This window comes from Rhinolophus sinicus, linkage group LG07 (genome assembly GCF_036562045.2).
Source record: "Rhinolophus sinicus isolate RSC01 linkage group LG07, ASM3656204v1, whole genome shotgun sequence".
NCBI classification, from domain to species: domain Eukaryota; kingdom Metazoa; phylum Chordata; class Mammalia; order Chiroptera; family Rhinolophidae; genus Rhinolophus; species Rhinolophus sinicus.
This window is the reverse complement of record NC_133757.1, coordinates 83,999,078-84,019,758: the sequence shown is the minus strand read 5'-3', so window position 1 is coordinate 84,019,758 and position 20,681 is coordinate 83,999,078. Positions and strand designations below refer to the sequence as shown.

Below are 20,681 nucleotides of genomic sequence, written 5' to 3'. Positions count from 1 at the left end.
AGGTCAGAATCTTGCTCAGATCAGCCGTTAGGCCAGTGGTCCTGAGAGGAAGGACTCTGGGCAATGGCGCACTCTGCTGGCCAGGATAACTATCAGCTCCGTTTCCAACAACGATCAGTGTTACGTATTTTTTATATTATTATTAGTGGAACACAGTCAGTGCTTAACAAATCCGTGACCCAGCCTCTCATCCCTGTGCAGCATGGAGGTTGGCATTAGTGGGGATGTATATGTAGGTGTACATTGATTGAATAGATATGGCCAGGTTCAGGACCTCAGCCTCCCCTTCTGTAAATCTGGGATTCCTGCTTCATTGAATAAGCTACTGTTGATTGAACAGGTACTATGTGCTAGGTCCTATTCTAAGCTCTTGGGACAAAGCAATGAACAGGACAGACAAAAGCCTGTGCCAGGCAACGTGTAATGATCTATATACACATCCATCCTCCTAATTCAATCTTCACAATGTCCTTATACCACGATGCTATTATTCGCCCCATTTTATAGAGGAGAAAATTATGGCTTAGAGAAGCTTTGATTGTAGAGCGAGGAAGTGGCAAGAATGGGACTCGAACTCAAGACAATTTAAAATTTTTATTTTTCAATTACAATTGACATACAATATTATATTAGTTTCAGGTGTACAACATAGTGATTAGACAATTATATAACTTACAAAGTGATCACAAGACAATTTTTGATACGCAACAGTGCTCTGCGGGTGGGAGAGAACTGGCAACCCAGATAGGACTAGCAAACGACCGTAGTTGTTGCCATGGTCCCCCTGACGCTCTCCCAAGATTTGTGACGCATCACACGTCACGTGGCATTAGACAATATGGCGCCGCCCAGAATTCTGCCCACGTGGTTCTGGCAGGCAAGATGGCGGCGGCAGCGAGCCCGACTTCACTTGAGTCGGCCCCGCGGATCTTCCGTCTGGTGGCGGAGTGCAGCCTCTCTAGGGCTCGGGCAGGAGAGCTGCGGCTGCCGCACGGACCGGTGGCCACTCCAGTGTTCATGCCAGTGGGCACACAGGCCACCATGAAGGGCATCACAGCGGAGCAGCTAGACGCGCTGGGCTGCCGCATCTGCCTGGGCAACACCTACCATCTGGGTCTGAGGCCGGTGGGTGGGCTCTGCCTGTCCCGGGAGGTGGCGGTGCTTGGGGAGCCCTAGTGCATTTCCTAGACCCGGGCACTCCTCCAAAAGTCAGTCGACAAACGCTTATTGAGCGCTCCCGGTGGCCCAGGCCTTGTGCTGGGCGCGAGAAAACGGCGGGGACCGAAGTTGGCTATCCCTGTTCCCGCACAGGAGCTCTCAGGGTCGCGCTCACCCCTAACCTGACCCTCCCTTCCAACCCAGGGCCCCGAGCTGATCCAGAAAGCGCACGGTCTCCACGGCTTCATGAATTGGCCCCACAATCTGCTGACGGTGAGGTGGGATCGGGGCCGGAATGCGAAAGCGCTCCTCCGAGGTGGAGCTCCCCAACCCCTCTCCTGACTGCCTTGCGGTGGGGTTTCCCCCAGGATAGCGGCGGTTTCCAGATGGTGTCCCTAGTGTCCCTGTCAGAGGTGACGGAGGAGGGCGTCCGCTTCCACTCCCCCTACGACGGCGACGAGACCCTTCTGAGCCCGGAGAGGTCCGTGGAGATCCAAAACGCGCTGGGTGAGCAGACTCCGGGGAGCGGCCCCTTTCCCTGCCTTTCGGGGATAGAGGTACGGCGGGCCCAGCCCCTTACGTGCTGCGTGGCTGTGGGCTAATCACTCCCCTTCCCTGAGCTTCATTTGAGCCAACTTAAAAGCGGATAAGCTCACAAGATTCATGTGATGTTGGTAAATCTCTTAGCACAGTGCTTGACATGTAGTAACTTTTATTATTATTACCCTATTGCTATTATTACTCAAATTGCAAATTAATTGAGCAAAGATATGTTGAAATAATGGATTCAACAAGAGGTGATTGGTAAGGCTTTAGGCCCCTCCCATCTCCAACAATATTCCCGAGTTCCTTGATAAGGACAATTAACATTTTCTCAATCTTGTAAAGTGCTAAAGAAACAGGTTCAAACTTTCCCATCTTCTAACCAGATGGTGCTTTTAAGTTCCTCCATAAATTCTTTGGCATCTACTCATAATCATAGTGCTGGGTGTTAACATTATTCATGGAACTTACATCCACAAGGGAGACAAGCATTGGTGAGAACGTCACAACTAGAAAAGGGACTAAAACAGTACAGATAGAGTGCATTGTATGTTTCTATTTGTGTGGAAAAAACCTACATATATGACTTGCTTTTATTTGCATACAATATCTATGGAAAGAAACATAAGAAACTAATATAGATTCCCTGGGGGACAGGAAATGGGGAGCTGGTAGACGGGTGGGCACATTTAATTTTTTTTCCTTTTTTTAACTTGGGGTATAATGAACTTGCAGTCAACTGTGCATATTTAAGATGTGCTCTCTGATAGGTTTTGACTTATGTATCCACCTGTGAAACGTTCACCACAATCAAAATAGAGAATATATCCATCACCCCTAAAAGTTTACTTGTACCCCTTTGTAATTCCTTTCTTGGTGAGCAAGAGACTTTTCACTGAATATCCTGTTATAGTTTTTAAAATTTGGGGGTACTTCGAACATTTGGAATCGTGTATGTATAATTTTTTCAAATAAGTTATTTAAAAATTTCTAAAAGACACGTATAAATTTGGAACTATGACCATGAAGGCCAAGTACACAGAACTATTGGACATGATTCAGTCTGCAGGCTCAGTGGATGAGGAAGAATAAACTAGGTGTCCAAAGGGGAAAATATGTTCTGGAAAGAGGAAGCAGCCAGTGCAAAGGACCTGAGGTAGGACCAAGACTGGCATGTTGGAAGAAAAGTCAGGAGGCCTGTCTGGCTGGAGCAGAATGAGGAAATGGGGAGAGTGGGAGGTGAGGACAAGGAGGTGACTCGGGTATGTCCTGAGGGCCTTGTGAGTTTTGATTTGTCCTTAAAAAAACAATTGAACAAGAATACATTTTGTATACATTTCTAGACAAAAATGTGTACAGTGCCCTTCCCATGACTGTCCTCCATTCATCTCTGTCACTCCCACAGACCACCAGTATTTCTAGTTTCTTATACATTCTTCTAGAGTTTATGTAAATACAAGCAAGTTCAATTCTATTCTAATTTTTCTCATTATGAGAACATGTTATTTATGGCACAGTCTTCTTCTGTAACTTGCTTTTCTTTTATTAAATTCAAGTATATCCTGAAACAGACACAACCTCATCCACCTGTCACCCAGTTTCAACAATCACCAGGTCACGGCCATTATGTTAAATGTTTCATAAAATTTTCCTGTAAAGTCCCCTGGGCCTGCAGTTTTGTTGTAGAAAGTTTTTTGATGATTAATTCACTTTATTTAACATGGTGATAAGGTTGTTCAGATTTTGTGTTTCGTCTTAGATCAGATTTGGTAAGTTGGATTTTTCAAGGAATTTGGCCATTGAACTTTATTTCAACTTTCTTGGCATAAAATGTATGATATTCTCTTATTATCCTTTTAATGTCATAGGGTCTGTAGTGATGTCTCCTTTTTCATCCTTGATATTGGCAACTTGTGATTTCTTATTTATTTATTTATTTATTTATTTATTTATTTATTTATTTATTTATTTATTTTAAGGAGGGCACAGCTCACAGTGGCCCACGTGGGGATCCAACCAGCAACCTTGGTGAAGTACCATGCTCCAAACGACTGAGCTAACCGGCTACCACCTAATTTCTTTTTTTCTTTTTCAGTTTACTAGAGGTTTATTGATTTTGAGTTTGTTGATTTTTTCCAAAAACCAACTTCTGGGGGTGGCCGGTTAGCTCAGTTAGTTAGAGTATGGTGCCGGTAGCACCAAGGTCGCCAGTTCGATCCCTGCATGGGCCACTGTAAGCTGCGCCCTCCTTAAAAAAAACCCCAAAAAACCCAACTTCTGGTTGGTTTATTTTCTCCCTTTGTGTTCTGTTTTGTTTCTTTTCTTTTTTTTTAAACAACTTTATTGAGATATGATGAACATATAATTCATTCATTTAAAATGTACACTCGAGTGGTTTTTAGTATATTCACAGAATTATACAACCATTACCACAATCTAATTTCAGAGCATTTTTATTACCCCAAAAAGAGATCCCATACCCATTATCAATCACTCCTCTTTCCTCCTTCCCCAAGCCCTAATTAATCTACTTTCTGTCTGTATAGATTTGCATATTCTAGACATTTCCTGTAAATGAAATCATACAATGTGTGGTCTTTTGTGAATGGCTTCTTTTACTTAGTATAATGTTTTTGAGGTTCATCATATGATAGTGTGATCAGTACTTTATTCCTCTTTATAGTCAAATAATATACCATTGAACAGTTATGCTTCATTGATTTAAAATAATTGCCATCTTACATCTCCTGTTTATTTTTTAATTAATTAAATTTTTTTTGGCTTTGGTCTTTTTTTTCTAGCTTTTTTTTTTTTTTAAAGGCTTTCCTTTTTCTTTTTTAAATTTTATTGGGGAATGTTGGGGAACAGTGTATTTCTCCAGGGCTCATCAGCTCCAAGTCATTGTCCTTCCATCTAGTTGTGGAGGGCGCAGGTCACTCGCCCATGTGGGAATACAACTGGCAACCCTGTTGTTCAGAGCTTGCATTGTAACCAACTGAGCCATCTAGCCACCCCATTTTTTTTTCTAGCCAGTTAATCGTAGATCATCTGTAATATATCAAACCAAATCCCAGACATCCTATCATTTCATCTATAAGTATTTAAATTTGTATCTTTAAAACATAGGAGTTGGATTTTTAAAAAACATAACCACAATACCATCATCCTACCTAAAAACAATTCACAATTAATTGACATCATCATATATCTGGCCAGTGTTCCAAGTTCCAGTTGTTTCATAAATGATATATTTTTCTGTCTGTAATCTGTTTACTTCAGGCTCTAAATAATGTGCAGATACTACAATTGTTTGAAAGGTCTCATAAAGCTCTTTCATATATTATGTATATTACATAGTATATAGTTTCTTCTTTTTTTTGCAATTGGCTTCTTGAAGGCTGGTTTCTTTGCCTGTAGTGTTTCACACAGTCTGATTTGTGCTGATCACTTTCCCATGGTGTCGATTAACAGTTTTTCGCTGCCTCCTAGATTTCCTGTAGGTTGGCACATGGATCTAGAGGTTCCAGCCAAATTTAAGTTCTTCCTTTTGGCAAGACTTCACTGCTTATATTTCCATCAAGGGGCGCCTAATGTCTGCCCTTCTCTCCCAATGAATCATCCATGCTTCTTGCCTGGCACCATTATACCATTAGGAGATGCAAAATGGTGATGTTCTAATTCTGTCATTCTTTTTTCATTTATTATCCATATTACTTCTGTAAAGAGAACTGTCTCTCACCTACTCCTGGGAGACCAAGTAGTTCATTTTATGTAAGAAATGTGGGATTCATTCTTTTCCCTTATTTACTAGTTTTTATGGATTGATTACTTAGCATCTCTAGCAGGGACAAACTAATGTTTAGTTTTCTAGGATCACCATGAACTCATGGGTTTAAATGTATTTAATGCATCTCAGTCCACTGCAATTGGATCATTCTTTACTGATTGTCAAATAGCCCCATCTTTGGCTAATGTGGCGTACTGTGATAATTTCTATAATGATACGTATTGGCAATATTTCCTTGAGCTTTTCTAACATATAATATAAAAGTATACAATCCCTAATCTGAAATTCTCAGGGCCGGATTGGTGTCAGAATTTTCAAATTTTAGAAAGATAATAGAGGGTACGTACCATTTATTACACAGCATCTCAGTGGGGCAGTATCCTGTGGTATTACATGTCACTTTTTTTTTTTCCAATTGTGGTAAAACACATATAATATAAAATTTACCATTAACCATTTTTAAGTGTCCAGTTCAGTGGCGTTAAGCAAATTCACATGTTGTACAGTCATCACCACCATCCTTCCCCAGAACCCTTTTCATTGCAAAACTAAAGCTCTGTCCCCATTATACAATAACTCCCCATTCCTTTCCCTCCCCCTGTCCCTGGCAGCTACCCTTCTCCTCTAAGAATTTAACTACTTTAGGGACCTCATATAAATAGAATCATATAGTATTTGTCCTTTAGTGACTGGCTTATTTCACTTAACATAATGGCCTCAAGTTTCATCCATGTTGTAGCAGGTGTCAGAATTTCCTTCCTTTTCAAGGCTGCATAACATTCCGTTTTATGTCTACATCACATTTTGTTTATCTGTTCATCTGTTGATGGACACTTGGGTTGCTTCCACTTTTTGGCTGTTGTGAATAATGCTATGAACATGGGAGTATAAGTATCTCTTCAAGACCATGCTTTTAATTCTTTTGGGTATATATCCAAATGTGGAATTGCTGTATCATACGGTATACCATTCACTTCACTTTCATTGGATTAACACTTTTTTTCTTTTCACTTTTTAAAATTCATTTTAAGTGTGTTTTTCCAGGACCAATCAGCTCCAAGTCAAGAAGTTGTTTTAATCTAGTTGTGGAGGGCGCAGCTCACAGTGGCCCATGTGGAGATAGAGCTGGCAACCTTGTTGTTAAGAACACGGTGCTCTAACTAACTGAGCCAACCAGCAGCCCCTGGATTAACGCTTTTTGAATCTTCATACTAAATTGGATTTTTGAAAGGGTTTATAACCATCTTGGGTTTTGCTACCAAATGAATGTGCCATAAACATTAGAAAAAGTCTTTTATTTTGAGAAGTGTCTGTATTTTGGAACCGTGAAGAAGGTACAGGGATGTCAAGGGATGGACCATGGTTTGTTTAACGAGACCCCTGTTGATGGACACTTGGGTTTCCATCTTGCTATGTTTGCCACACCACGATGAATCACTTTGTACGCACAATGTTTTGTTCTTGAAGGGTAAATTTGCAGAAGTGGGATTTTATTCTATGTGCTGGGGGAGGCAAGAGCAGATATGTATTTTGAAAGCTCCCTCTGGCTGTTGTATAAACAGATTAGGGGGTTATGTGGAAGTCAGCAAGACCCAAGGAGGGACTTCTGGGGTCCAGTCTGTCCCCAACAGGAGGTGGGAGCTTTCCTAGTGATAGTGCCCCATTCTCACCCCTCAGGTTCGGACATCATCATGCAGCTAGACGACGTGGTCAGTAGCACTGTGACGGGGCCACGTGTAGAGGAGGCCATGTACAGGTGTGTGTGTGTGTGCGCGCGCGCGCGCGCGCGCGCGCGCACTAGCCTTGTCTCCCTACCACTTCACCAGGTCCAAATTGCTAACTGGTCCTTTTGCAGATCAATCCGCTGGCTGGACCGTTGCATTGCAGCCCATCGGCGGCCGGACAAGCAAAATCTCTTCGCCATCATCCAGGGTGGGCTAGATGCGGATCTCCGGGCCACCTGCCTGGAAGGTAGAGCCATGTGCTGGCAGGAACAGAGCTTGTCACATCGCTGGGGGCCCCACAAGGGCCTGACATGCGATGGTGCTCAGACAGTGGTTGTTAATGGGTGAAACGGCACTCCAAGCAAAAGGAACAGCTGAAGCAAAGGCCGAGGCAGAATGGAGTAGAATGTTTGCAGAATAATAGTAATTCCAATAGTCATCAATTTTGGTGTGTTTACCAGACACTATGCCACGTTCTGATCATGGATCTGATTAAGTTCTGATCCACTGACTTTTCATAACCATCCTGTAAGGTGGGAGCTACCACGTTCCTGAGGTTACAGACCGGAAAACTGAGGCATAGAACTGTTAAGTCACTCAACCCAAGCCAGACAGGTCAGATGTTGCAGAGCTAGGATTTGGGCCCAGGCCTTGAGCTCTAGACTCTACAGCATTAATTGATACACTGAGGGCCTGGGGAACCATGGAGGGCTGTTGAGTAGGAGTGTGATAGGAACCGATGGGGAACCATAGAAAAGTCCCAGTAGGACAGGAAGCACAGGCCCATGAGGAGGCTGGAGTGGGTGCCCAGAGGAAGGGTGACAGGACTACACAAGGCTATGGAGATGAAGGAGAGGCAGAGATGGGGACACAGAGGAGGAAGAAGAGGAGCAGTATTTCCTTTTGTCTGGCCACCCCTCACCTTGCCCTGTACCCCCAGAGATGACCAAGAGGAACGTGCCGGGCTTCGCCATCGGGGGCCTGAGTGGGGGTGAGAGCAAGGGCCAGTTCTGGAGGATGGTGGCGCTGAGCACTTCGAGGTTGCCTAAGGACAAGCCCCGATACCTGATGGGGGTTGGGTATGTCCAAAAGGGGGCAGAGAGCCCCCCTTTAGGAAGTGGATTTCTGGGCACCCCCTGCCCAGTGGTATGGGGGGAAAGACAGACCTGCCTGGGAGGGGACTAAGGACGACATGGCCCTCTGCTGGGGGTGGTTCTGAGGGTCTCAGTCCAGGGGGAGTCTGAGGGTCGGGAGGAGGACCTGGGTATGTGACCAGGGCTTGAGGTACTGTGCTCGTCTCCCCCCATGGCCCCACCCCCAGCTATGCCACTGATCTGGTGGTCTGCGTGGCTCTTGGATGCGACATGTTCGACTGCGTTTTCCCCACGCGGACAGCGGTGAGGCTCTGGGCAGTAGAGGCAGGAACCTGGGGGGGTGCTAAAGTGGGTGTGGGGGACAGAGGGTGAAAACATGGTTGACCTGCCTTCCCTCCCCCCTCTCCTCTCCCAGCGCTTTGGCTCTGCCCTGGTGCCCACCGGGAACCTGCAGTTGAAGAAGAAGCATTTTCAGAAGGACTTCCGCCCCATAGACCCCGAGTGTTCCTGTCCCACCTGCCAGAAGTAGGAGAGGATGGGATCTGGGGCCGGGGGGAAGTTGTGGAGGAGGCAGGACCCTACACTGCTGAGCCCTGACCTCCTGTCCCCAGGCACAGCCGGGCCTTCCTGCACGCGCTACTCCATAGCGACAACACTGCCGCCCTGCACCACCTCACTGTTCACAACATTGCCTACCAGGTGGGCCTGTGGCTTGGGTGGGCGAGGCAGGGTGGGGGCGGGGTCTTCAGGGCAGGCGGCTGACACTGACACTTCCACCCCATAGTTGCAGCTGATGGGAGCGGTGCGCGCCAGCATCGTGGAGAAACGCTTTCCCGACTTCGTGCGGGACTTCATGGGCACCATGTATGGGGACCCCACCCTCTGTCCCACCTGGGCCACTGAAGCCCTGGCCTCTGTGGGAATCACACTGAGCTGACCCGGCTTGGGGGACAGGGGGAGGGGCTGGAAGGTATTGAAGGATTTGGTTTTTTATTGTAACTCAGAGTGTGTCTGTGCCTTCTTGGGCCGGTGGCCTGTATTGGTCCCATTCCTGGTCTGAGTGTCATCGCGTCTGATGTCCCTTGCTTCCCTTTGATAGTAGTAACTAATAACCATAGTAACAGCTGGTATCTGGAAACCACTTGGCACAGCCCAGTATGTAGGGAGTGCCCCAAAGTGAGAGCTGCATTCCTTTTCCCGTTGCCCAGGCCCCCCAGCCACTCTAGGGGTGGGCACTCTTGTCCTCCCACTTTTTACAGGTGAGGAAGCAGGCCCAGGGAGGGGAAGTAGCTTGCCCAAGGTCACCACTGAGGAAGTAGCAGCCTGGCTACAGAGCTCATGCCCTTAGCCTTGTCTCTTCCAACATGTGGCTTAATCTTGTCAGAAAACACAGTGATAATGACAATAGGTGTGATCTAGCAAGTGCTTACACTGTGCCTGACCTTGTTCTAAATGGTTGTTATGTGTATTTTATTTTTGCAACTTTATGTTGCATGAATAGCTATGTTCCTCATTTTACAGATGAAGAAACAGGTTTAGGGGAATCAAGTCACTTGGTCTTTATCACCCAGCAAATAAACAGGCCCAGCATGTAACCCAGATATGGTCAATTACAGAGTTGGTGCTTTTAGAAGATAAGGGGTTTTAAATTGAAAAAGTAATACATACGTAGGATCCACCATTCAAATAACATAAAAATGCAACTATTTTGATCAGTTTGTGTATTCCAGAAATTTTCCATGTGTACATATTTTCATGAATGTTGGTATCCTTTATACAGTTCTTTACCTTGCTTTTTTCCCCCTTAGTATTTTTCAAATTGTTTACATGTCAGTACATGAGGAGTTCCTCATCTTATTTATAGCTGCTGCACAGTATTTATTTAACTAGCTCCATGGATGGGCAGTTAAGAGTGTTTCCAGGTTATTTTGCTATTCTAGCCAAGGCTGCAGTGCCAAATCTTGTTGGTCTCCTTTTGCCCATCTCTCTGAGACCTGAAGTTTGGGTCTTGAAGCAGTCATATAGTATAGGCCGCTCTGCCATCCTCCTCTCCAGTGCATTTTCCCACCTCCATAGCTCCTGACTCCCTACTGGGCTCTTCTGCATTCTCCGAAGTCCTCAGTTTCTCTCTGATCCATCTATGCCCAGGAGGATCAAATCACTTCTTAACATGTCTTTTCATGGACAGAAGATCCGCTGAGTTTCAATAGGTACTTAAAAAGATCATGACGCGAAGTTAAAGAGGCCGGGGAACAACGTTGGATGCGTTAGTCTCATCTAGACGGGTGTGAGCGGAAGGTAATCCGAGGAGAGGATACAGCATTCGCAAAGGCGTGGAGGTGTGACTTTATATAGGAATGAGAGTGGGAGACGACAATGCAGAGCTAGACTGCCTCTCCTTAGGAACCATTAGCATCGCTGAACTCCCACCTTCGAAGCGCCCTGGAACCCCGCGCAGAGAGGTGGTTTGCAAGCCCCGGGCCGAGATGTATTCTGGGACTGGTAGTTTTCTTTAGAGCCAGGAAACCCTCAAGTGCTGATCACCACCGATTTCCACCAATAAGTGTCGCCCTTCGGAGGGTTCGATGGGCCTTAGCCTCTGCTCCAGAAAACTTAATAGACATACATACAGAATACGAGTAAGAACGGGATATTGTTGATTGACAGGTACAGTTCTCAATCAGAGTTAAGATTCGGAGGTTAAAGTCCGCCCTCTTTCGGTTTGTTGGCTAATGGAATGGAGTGATATTTATATAAGCCAATGGGAAATTTTTAGAGAAGTAGGTAGCGTCAAATGACAAACCCAGGTCTAAAGGATCGATCCCTAACATCATTGGCCAGCGTTGTTGACTGGAGGATCTTCTTGCCAATAAAACTGGCAGATTTTCATGCCTCCCTCTAGCAGGCGGAGCCAACATGCCTTTTGCCGAAACACCACCTACCGGCCTTGACATCTCGGTACCCGTCTCTATTGGCTTTCGCATAACAGCGACAGTTCTAACATCCAATGAGCCCGCGAGGCGGTCCCCAGGGGGAAGGCTCACTCAGCCTTAAGTCCGTGCCTCACTTTCATTGGTTCGTGCTCACAAGTGGCAGCTTGGCCGGCCAATTGAGCGTGGCGCGCGGGCTTTGGGCGCAGCCCCGAGGCCCGGGCGGGAGGTCGCTCGGGTCGGGTGTCGGCTGAGAACCGGATGAAGTGGCGACCGTGAGGCCGAGCCGGACCGGGCGTCGCGCCGAGGTCCGGGCGGGCAGGGAGCAACGGCCGCGGACGCCGCGGGGCCGCGTCGTTGAGGGCCGGGGGCGGACGGGGAGCGCTGGGCGCTCGGGCAGGGGCTGCCGGCGCCATGGGCAACCGCGGGATGGAAGAGCTGATCCCGCTGGTCAACAAGCTGCAGGACGCCTTTAGCTCCATCGGCCAAAGCTGCCACCTGGACCTTCCGCAGATCGCCGTGGTGGGCGGCCAGAGCGCCGGCAAGAGCTCGGTGCTGGAGAACTTCGTAGGCCGGTGAGCGAGCGCGGCGGCGACCGCGGGCGGGCGGCGGCCTAGGGCGCGGAGGGCGGACCGGGAATGGCGCGCCCTGCGCCGCCGGCGTAACTGCGGCGCTTGCGTGCCTGCGGTGGGGACCGGGACTGGGAGGCGGGTCCTGTTGGACGCCCTGAGTGTAGGGCTCCCTGCAAAGGCTGGGGAGTCGGCGCAGGCCCAAGGAGGGTCTGACCGGCTGGGGGTCAGGGGGTGGGCCAGGAGCTGCAGTGGACCGCTGCCGACTCTGGTCCCCACTTTTAGTGGGTGAATTCTACCATCTGGTTGCCTGTGGGTCACGGATAGGTCTCTCTTCTCTGTCCAAAACCTAGATATGTTTTGGGCCGACCCCTGCGGTCTGGCTGGCTGCTCATTTATCTGGAGCAGTCCCTGCCGTCTGGTTAGCTGTCTCTCTGTCCTGGGTAGACCTGCCTGCCACCACCATTTGGTTGTCCATCTGTCCAGTTCTGCAGGGCAGCCCCCTGCTGTCTGGCTCGCTGTCCAGGATGACCAGTGTAGTCTGGCCGCCCATCCGTGCCCCTGAAAGACTTTAACACTTAGCCATCCTTCTGTTGGGTTACCCCAGTTGGCCTCTGCTATCTGACTGGCTGTCTGGACCTAGGGGAGCCTGTTGTCTGGCTTTCCTGGCCTGACTCTTCAGTTTGGTCTCTGGCAAACACTGGCTCCTCTCTTCCAAGTGGATCCTTTAGTTCCTCTGTCCTAGTGTCTGTCCGTCTAGTCTGCCCATCAGTGCCCTTAACAGCCCCTGTCTGGCCCACCCTCTGTGGTAGGGGGTGATAGGAATTTAGAGAAGAGAAGGGAGTTGAAGGATGAGACTTGAACTACTCCTTTGTCAGTTGGAATTAGGACTCTGGGGCGAATTTTCTCCAGGATTCTTTCCTGGCCCATGACAGGGTGTTCCAGGACCCCGGAACACAGGGGCCAGACACCAAGCTAAAGCCTGCAAATGGGGGGCCCTCTTGAAGCCTGGGAAGGGACTTCTTGTCTGATCAGGCCTCCGTGGTAAGAGCTGGGATAAGGTCTTCCCAGGACAGCCCTGAGAAGCCTCAGTTTGCCCATCTTTTCAGTGGGCAGATTTCACTCTCTGTGCTATTTCGGGGATTCAGGAAGCTAACATAGAGAAGTGGTCCTGTGGCCATTGAGGGCGGTTGATTCTCCCCTCTCCCTTCTTCTGCCTCTTGCTCTTCCGCTTCCCAGATGGGCGGCCACGTTTCCATTCTGGGAAGGACTCCATTTGTGACTGGCTGTCAAATGATAACGTCATAGTCATTGTCATGATTACTGTTCCTGTTATCAGTGTGAAAGAGTAATGTTCATCCAGTAGGCAACCAGGCTGAGTTCTTTCTTGGTTCAGAGTCTTGAGTTCCTTTATGAGCAAGTGGGGTGGAGGTTGTTATCCCCACCTTAGAGATGAGCAGGCAGGCTCAGAAAGGCCCTGCCATTTGCCCGAGGCCACCAGTTTGGTGCTCACTGGAGCCCAGCTAAACATGCGGCCCGGTCTCTGCCTTCCCGGAGGCCTGGGGTTTTGTTCCCACTGGCATGAATTTCCTCCTTTGCTGCTTTGTCTCTGGCACTTTGCCCTCTGTCCACTGTGACAGAAAGGTGTGGGGTCAGCTCGGCCTGGGTTGTGGGCCTCTCTGTCTGTCCAGGCTTCTGGTGGACATCTGCAAAGCTTTGTCCATTTTAGTTGCCTTTGACTTTGCACAGGTTTTTGACCTCTTTGAGCCTTGTTTCCCCCTCCTAAAAATGGGGTGATGGTCCCTCAAGACTGTTGGAAGGATGCAGTGACAAAGTGTGTTGAAAGTGCTTATTTAGCATAGTACCTGGCACACAGTAGGTCTATATGGCCATTATTCACTGTGCTGGTTCCTCTCATATTGACAACAAAAGCTAATCAAAGTTAAAGTGGTCTCAAGTTTCACACAACTTCATTTAAGCCTTATGAGGTTGGTACTGCTATGATCCCATTTTACAGAGCAGGAAACTGAGGCTTAGAGAGCTGAGCACTTTTGCTTGAGCCTGTTAAGTGAGGAATTGGGGGCTTTGAGGGGGAGAGTCTCTCTTCTCTCTCCACCTTTCTTCTGTCCCTCTGCCCTTTGCCTTTCTCTCCCATCCACGCTGGCTTCTGGTGACTGCCAACTACTACTGAGCTGGCTTTTGTAGCAACCTCCTCCCCTAAACCCGCAATGCGACATCCTTCATTAAGAGCATTAATTTGGGGCCTGAGAACCAAAGTTGTCAAAAGGCCTCTCTGGGTAGGTGTGTTCCAGCAGAACAAATTTCTTATTATTTCTGGAATGTGGGGAAGGCCACTCAGCTACAAAGCCCTGATCCAAGGGGATGGCAGATGGACTTCACTTTGAATTCCACTCCCTACTTCTTTCTGGGCATTTGGTCAAACTGTTGTTTTGTTCTTCTTATTGTGAACCAGTACAGTGGATGCCCCACTGATTTCGAGGAACAGACAAGAGAGGGTCCAAGGTATGTGCCTGGGGGTCAGCACAGGTTGCTCCATTTCATTGCCTCCTCCTCGTGGATTTTCTAAGAATGTGGTTGGAGTGGGAATGACCCAGTTAACTTAGTCCTGTATGGGGATTGCATATCAGTGGCCCCCGGGGCCTAAATCTGGGTCTTTTGTTTCACCTGCACGGTGTTTAAAATGTTTTGTTTTTAATTAGCTGTCAATATTTAAAAGTTAGATTTTGCATAAAAATCCAGATTTCTGCAGTGCTAACAAACACCGAGAGATCTTTAGAGCTTAGTAGCGTAGGGCATAGGCTCTCGTCCCGAGGCCCAGCTCCACTGTGTTTGGCTGTACCTGTGTACCCATGGTTGCTGCTGTTACAATCAGTGTTTTCTGGCCGCCTGTTCCTATGTCTCACTTGGCACGCGCTGCCTGGATCTCAGAAGCAGCAGCCGCTGGCTGCCTGGTCAGACTAGGACTGGCCAGCCACTTGAGCTGCCAGTCTCCGCCGCTCCCTAGTGCTTGCCCAGGCCCATTTCACATTTGCCTCCTGGCCCTTGGCTTGTCCTGCTCTGCACCAGCAGATACCTTCACCCTTGTGATTTAGCCTCAGGAGCTGGTAAGAGGGGGCTTGGGAAATTTTTCCTTGGTAAAAGAGCTGGAGGAGGCCAGAGTTGAGGCCTCCAACTCCTGAGGCCTGTACGTTTTTCCTCTCTGAGCCTCAGTTTCCCCAGCTAGGAAATGGAGCTGTTAACAATATCTACTCATAGGCCCCATTCAGGCATCCTTGTTAGGTGTGTTTCACCTCTTAGGGCAGATAATGTCACGCACCGGGTGCCCCACATTGAGGGTGGAGTGAGGATTAAATGAGACCATTTAGAGTGCTTGAGAGGGTGTCTAAAACGCTCTGCATTTTTCATTCATTCATTGAAATGTGTTTCTTGCCCTGTTCTGGGGCTGTAGACGTAGCCCTGAGCAAGATAACCGTAACTCCTGCTCTGGGGGAGCTGGCTTTGCCGCAGGGGCCAGATAAAGAAGAAACAGGGTAGAAGGTGATAACTTATGGGGAAAAAAGAGCAGGATTAAGGAGAGCACGTGAAGGGGGGTGGGGGAAGGTTTACAGTTTTAAATGGGGGAGGGGTTAGGGAAGGCCTCCATGAGAAGGGGACATTTGAACAGGGACTTAAGGAGGTGAAGGAAGAGCCACCAGTGGAGATCTGCTGGAAGAGCATCTGAGGCTGTGGGAACAGCCAGTACGGAGGTGCTGAGGTGGAGTGTGCCTGGAGGCTAGTACAGAGGAGGAGATGACGTTAGGGAGGTGTTCTGGTCAGTGTAGGGGGGTGTAGGCCACGGGGAGGGCTCTGAGCTGAGGGACAGCTGTGGGGGGTGTCCTTACTACCTTTTGGGACCTACCTCCTGGGCAAGCTGAGGGCCTCGCCTTTGATTTTCAGCCTGACCTGGATTTTCTCAGTGAGTGGCTCCCATGAATGCCTGTACTAGTCTGGTACACCTAGTACAGAAAAATGTTTCTTTTAACAAGAAACAGCTGCCCGTGGGACTCTACCATCTCCAGCTGTGTTTCCATTTGGTCTTTGGTGATGTGTCCCTCCAGGGAGACATGGCTTCTGCCTGGCAGTGGGTGCTGGACAAATGCAGGATGACCGTTGGCTCATGTCCCTGCCAGACATGGGGCACATGGTCTACCCTTTGGGCTGGTTTGTTCCCTAATGGATCTTAAGTGTTTAAAGCCACTTGGAAATATGGCTGCTATTTCCATTGTCCTTTCTTTGGGGCAAAACCAAATTGCCTTTGCCTGGTGGTCTGTCACACCCAGGTCAGCCACAACAGGGAGAGTCCAGAGGTGCCTGTGGGAATGTGGCCGTCCACGTGCTGCTGCACATTAGTTGAATGATCTCAGGTCTCTGGGCCTCAGTTTCCTCCTCTGGAAAATGGGGATCACAGTGGTCCCTCTCTCCTGGGAGTGGGCCTAGGATCAAATTAGTTAATCCTTGTGAAACATTAGACCCCTGCATTTGGCATAACCCTGGGTCAGGACTCTGAGGGTCAGTTTTTAATTTCTTTTTCATTAAAGAAAAGGAATTCCTAATGACTTTGTTAACATAAGTCACAGTGCATTTTAGCACAAACACTAATTGAGTGCCTGTCAGTGAAAGGCAGACCCAGCTGGGGAATCACATGCACACCCATTCCCCGGGTCCTGTTCCTGGTTTGTTTCTAAGTAGGAACGGTGGCTGTGAGCAAATATTTGGCTCTGAAAATGATTTCCACTCATTTATTTATGGTGGTGGGAAATTGGGAGCAAGAATGCCCTACAGTAGGGAACTGGCTGGACAAACAATGTGTACAGATAACTGTTTGTGAAATCGCTACTCAGGAGTGATCTAGAAGAGGATTTAATGACCAGAAAGCCTTGTAAGACCTGTTAGGTCGCAAACCGAATGGCTTGTGATCCCATCTTGTTCGGAACAGTTGTATTTATGTAGTAAAAAGCCTTGAAAGATGTATGTCCCTGAGCTCCATGTGGGGGTTGTCTCCCCGTGGATTCTTGGTTTGTTTTTGCTCATTTTGGGATTATGTTCATAACCAGGAAGACGACTTTCTCTAAAGTTCAGAGTTATTTGTTTAAGGATAATGGCCTTTGCTACGTACACAGATTGAAATCCCCTGGTAATCAGCCAGGTCAGTCCTGGGTGAGGGCAGAAGATGGTCTCATGGAAAGTTCTGGAGTGAGAGTTTTCAAAGATACTGCGGGAGGAAGGGGCCTGTCTTAGAATGGAACCCATGCCTCTCTGGGTGTTTGCATGTGGCTCAGAGCCACATCTGCCAAGCTTTTGCCTGATTTGAATGAAAATGCCGAAATTACAGGCCCCTTGACTACAGAGAAAAATGGGAACATCAGCTAACCCTTAATTTACTGGGGTTGCCAAGTGCATGCTATAATTAAGCCCTTATTGTGTTAAAACTCTGGAAAAATACAAGCCAATAATGAGATATTTATAGGGCATTAGCTGCAATCTGAATAAAAGAACAATTGCCCTGCCTCCGAAGCTGGATAGAGAGGAAAGACTGCATCTGTGTATGATTGAGTTCCTGTTAGTACTGGTGGTGAGGCCCCTGCTGGGTGCTGGGGGGGTTTCCCTCTTGGAGTTACCCTGGCTTGAAGTCACACAGGGATGAGTGCAGGAGCCAGGACCTGAGCTGGACTTTCCTTATCCAGAGCCAGACAGACACCTGGGGACAGCAGGAACGGGAAGGTGTGGCCATAGCTCTTAGGAGCGGAGTGGACAGTGGACGCCATGGCCCTTGTGTCTAAAGATGGGGCTGAGGTCACAGATTGAGCAGCTTCTGGCGTTTGGAATCGTTTGATTCACTGTGTGTCCAGTTGGCATGATTAACACGTTGCATATGGATCATGAGAATCTTCACGAGGGATTTAAACCCCGCCGTACTCAACATGTTAAGTAGCATCTGCTTGGTGCCGGGTGCTGAGGACCCAGTGGGGACAGAGATGGACAGAGATCAGGTGAATGGTTAAATGAGGAAGAATGTTCTGAGGATCAAGAAGTGCATCGAGAATGGTGGGAGTAGTGAGAGGGTGGGGTCTGCTTCAGGAGAGGTGTCGGGGTGGATGCCCTGCAATGGAACCAGCCCCTTGAAGACCCCAGAGAAGTGTGTCCCAGGCAGATGGAAAGGCAAGCATGGACGGCCCTGCATGCCCGGCCTGCCAGGTGCCGGCTGCACATGTGGAAAAGGGCCTGAGAGGGAGGCAAGAACCAGCAGGCACGTGAGGGTCAGGAAGCTGCCCGTCGGAGGCCTCCTTGTCCTAAATTTTAATTACACAAGTAAACACTGGTGACAGTGTTCTTATGAAAAGGGAAATCAGATGAGGGGAAGAACACACGGCCCACCTGTCCCTTCCTCCCAGCTCTGCGTGGGAACACCATCTCGGTTTGGGGTATAGCCTGCCAGACCCCCCATGCATTTATGTACATATGTACGTGCTGGCAGCTATAGAAGATACACCGCATTGCAGGGGTTCTTGTTTAGTATGTCTCCTTTCCCGAATTGGGATCACCCCGTTTATACAATTTGGCAACTTGTTTTCCAACCACTCAAAACATCTTAGAGGTCTTTCCGGGTTGGAATGTTTGTAACGCCGTTGGGAGCGTCCCGGCTGTCCCAGGGCTCGGGAATGGAGGCCAGGGGCCCGCGAGGTCGCTGTGGCCGTCCTGACGGTCGATGACAGCGCCCTCCTTGTGCCATGGTCTGCACTGGGGCCTTGGCACAAGGTGCTCCACTTACTTTGAGGCCAGCAGTGCTGGATCCCTGTTTGTTGATGAGGAAACTGAGTCACAGAGGCTTGCCCAAGGATGATGGGGTGCAGGTAGTCAGACTTGAACCCAGGGCCTCAACCAGCCTGGGACGCCTCCTCCCCAGGCCTGCTGGCCTGCTCGTGGAGGAGCACCCTCACCCCTGGCTTTGTCTGTTCTTTTCAACTTCCTTTTCCCCTGGGCCTGGCTTCGTAGGGTCTAGTTTTCACTCCCCCTGCACTGTCTGTGCCTCAGCGTGGCCTCAGAAGTTTCTAGAACAAGGCAGGGGTCAAGGAGTAATGCAAACCCTTGTGGAGTCCTCGCAGTGCCCATTGGGGTGACCAGTGCTGTGCCTCCCCTCTTCGATTTGCCTCCTTCCGTGGTGAGCAGGGCGTGACTCTGGTTTTCCTCCCGCACTGAATGGCCTTCCCACGTCTTTGAGGCACCTCCATGTGCCAGGCGGAGTCCTGCCGGCACATCCTCTTGGGTCGGCCTCATTTCACAGACAAGGCAGTAAAGGGGCAGAATGGGGCAGGCACGTGGGGGCTCTGAGCCCCCATACTTACCCACTTGTCCGCTCAGCCAGTATTTGTCCCCGGTGGAGAATGGCGCCGTCATAGCAAGCAGCAGAGGCTGTGTTCGCATGCGCCGTTATGGTGAGTGAGGCTCCAGGGGTCCTTTTCCTCTCAGAAGGCACGTTTCAGTGCGAAGTGAGTGGAGGCGCGTGCAAGCTGGAGGCCCCGATAGGGAGCCTTGGGACGGGGATGGCGGCCAGGGAAAGCTCCTGGGACGAGGCGGCAGGTCTTTCTGCTGAGCTGAGCGGGGCAGGCAGTTGCTGGTTAGAAGCAGACAGGTGGCCGCTGAACTCGGACCTGTGTGCTCACCTCGCCTGGCTGCGGGCCCCAGCTCGTGCTCACGCCTGTTACCCATCGGGCCTTTCACGATACGAAGGCATCTTTGTTTATTTACCAGCCCCTGGCGATGCATGTGGAGGCTGTTTCCAGTCGTCCAGCCCAGGATTTGCACATGGACAGGGGATACCTGTGTAGAAGATTGTGGGAGAGGAGGACACGGGGAAGTTGATGGCCAGTACTGGGTGTGTGGCCCTCACCTACCTGGGGATGGTGTCCAGGATGCCACCAAGGAGCAGCTTTGGAACTGGTCAGCATGTCTGTACCGCCTCCTCACCTCTTCACAGCCTGGCTCGGTGCCGTCACCTTTACCCTGCTCTCCCAGTGCCTGCTGTCACCCTCCACTAGGGGTGTGGGACCGTGAATGGACCGGGGCATGGGGTGCTTCAGGGGCACAGAGCAAGTGCTTGTCTATATGGGGAGGGCTGTAATTTGCCCCGTTGAAACTAAGAGTAATAATAATAACAGGCTAAGACCCCTAGGTTGGCCAGGCATGGGTGTCTCTCTGGGTTGGCTTCCCACCTGTAGGATGGTGCCCCCTCCCCAGGCCCTGCACAGCTACCAGTCAGGTGCCCCATCTGACTCTTGCTTCCTGTCTGGGTGCCCCAGCAGGAGTGGGCACCGCTCTGCCCAGGCATTCTAGCACTCTTAAAACAGAGACTTGAGGTTTGAAGGCAACCTCCCTTCCCCCCAAGTGCCCACTTAGACCAAGAACCAAGGAAAGAAAGGAAGCCCCTGGGAGTTGTTGCTCCTCAGTCCTGGCAGCCCATTAATACCCACCACGGGAGATGCCGTAACATAGTAGCGCCCAGTGCCAGACCCCTCCCCACACCAACTTAAACTCCCAGGAGCCTTCCAGGCACGTGCCAAAGCGTGGAGAACAGCTGCTCTGTTTGTCACGGGAGACCTCCTCTGGTTAAACTTGAATCCACTCAAGCACAGACCCATGGGGCTCTGGACAAGCAGTCAGCAGAGCTGTCCAGGGCTCCGGTGACACTCCTATGTCCAGACGTAGGAGGAGGCGCCCCGGAGACTGTGCCCCATGACACGTTTTCCCAGTGATAAGAATGTTTTGTGGCTGGTAGGCTGGCAGGCGAGCAGAGCAGGCAGGAACAGTCCCAGCTGGGG

General features: G+C 49.3%; 2 protein-coding genes across 23 annotated transcripts in view; both read left to right on the top strand.

The window, feature by feature from the left end:
* Window positions 1-849: 849 nt before the first annotated feature.
* Window positions 850-9,305, top strand: QTRT1 (queuine tRNA-ribosyltransferase catalytic subunit 1). 2 transcript variants are annotated; one of them, XM_019744845.2, is made up of 10 exons: window positions 850-1,125; window positions 1,363-1,431; window positions 1,527-1,665; window positions 7,166-7,244; window positions 7,344-7,459; window positions 8,153-8,252; window positions 8,534-8,609; window positions 8,722-8,831; window positions 8,918-9,005; window positions 9,091-9,305. In XM_019744845.2, the coding sequence occupies exons 1-10, from the start codon at window positions 883-885 to the stop codon at window positions 9,241-9,243; spliced, it is 1,173 nt and encodes a 390-aa protein (XP_019600404.1). In that variant the 5' UTR covers window positions 850-882; the 3' UTR covers window positions 9,244-9,305. The 2 variants fall into 2 exon arrangements, with proteins under 2 accessions (XP_019600404.1, XP_019600403.1); XM_019744844.2 differs by having other exon boundaries at window positions 8,153-8,291.
* Window positions 9,306-11,435: 2,130 nt separating this feature from the next.
* DNM2 (dynamin 2) overlaps window positions 11,436-20,681 on the top strand; it is a 79,775-nt gene continuing 70,529 nt past the window's right edge. For 20 of the 21 annotated variants that reach the window (XM_074338180.1, XM_019744863.2, XM_019744854.2 and 17 more), the window contains exon 1: window positions 11,436-11,811. In XM_074338180.1, coding sequence (XP_074194281.1) covers window positions 11,651-11,811 — 161 coding nt within the window. In that variant the 5' untranslated portion in view covers window positions 11,436-11,650. The remainder of the gene's footprint in view (window positions 11,812-20,681) is intronic. The other variant, XM_074338181.1, reaches the window with a different exon arrangement.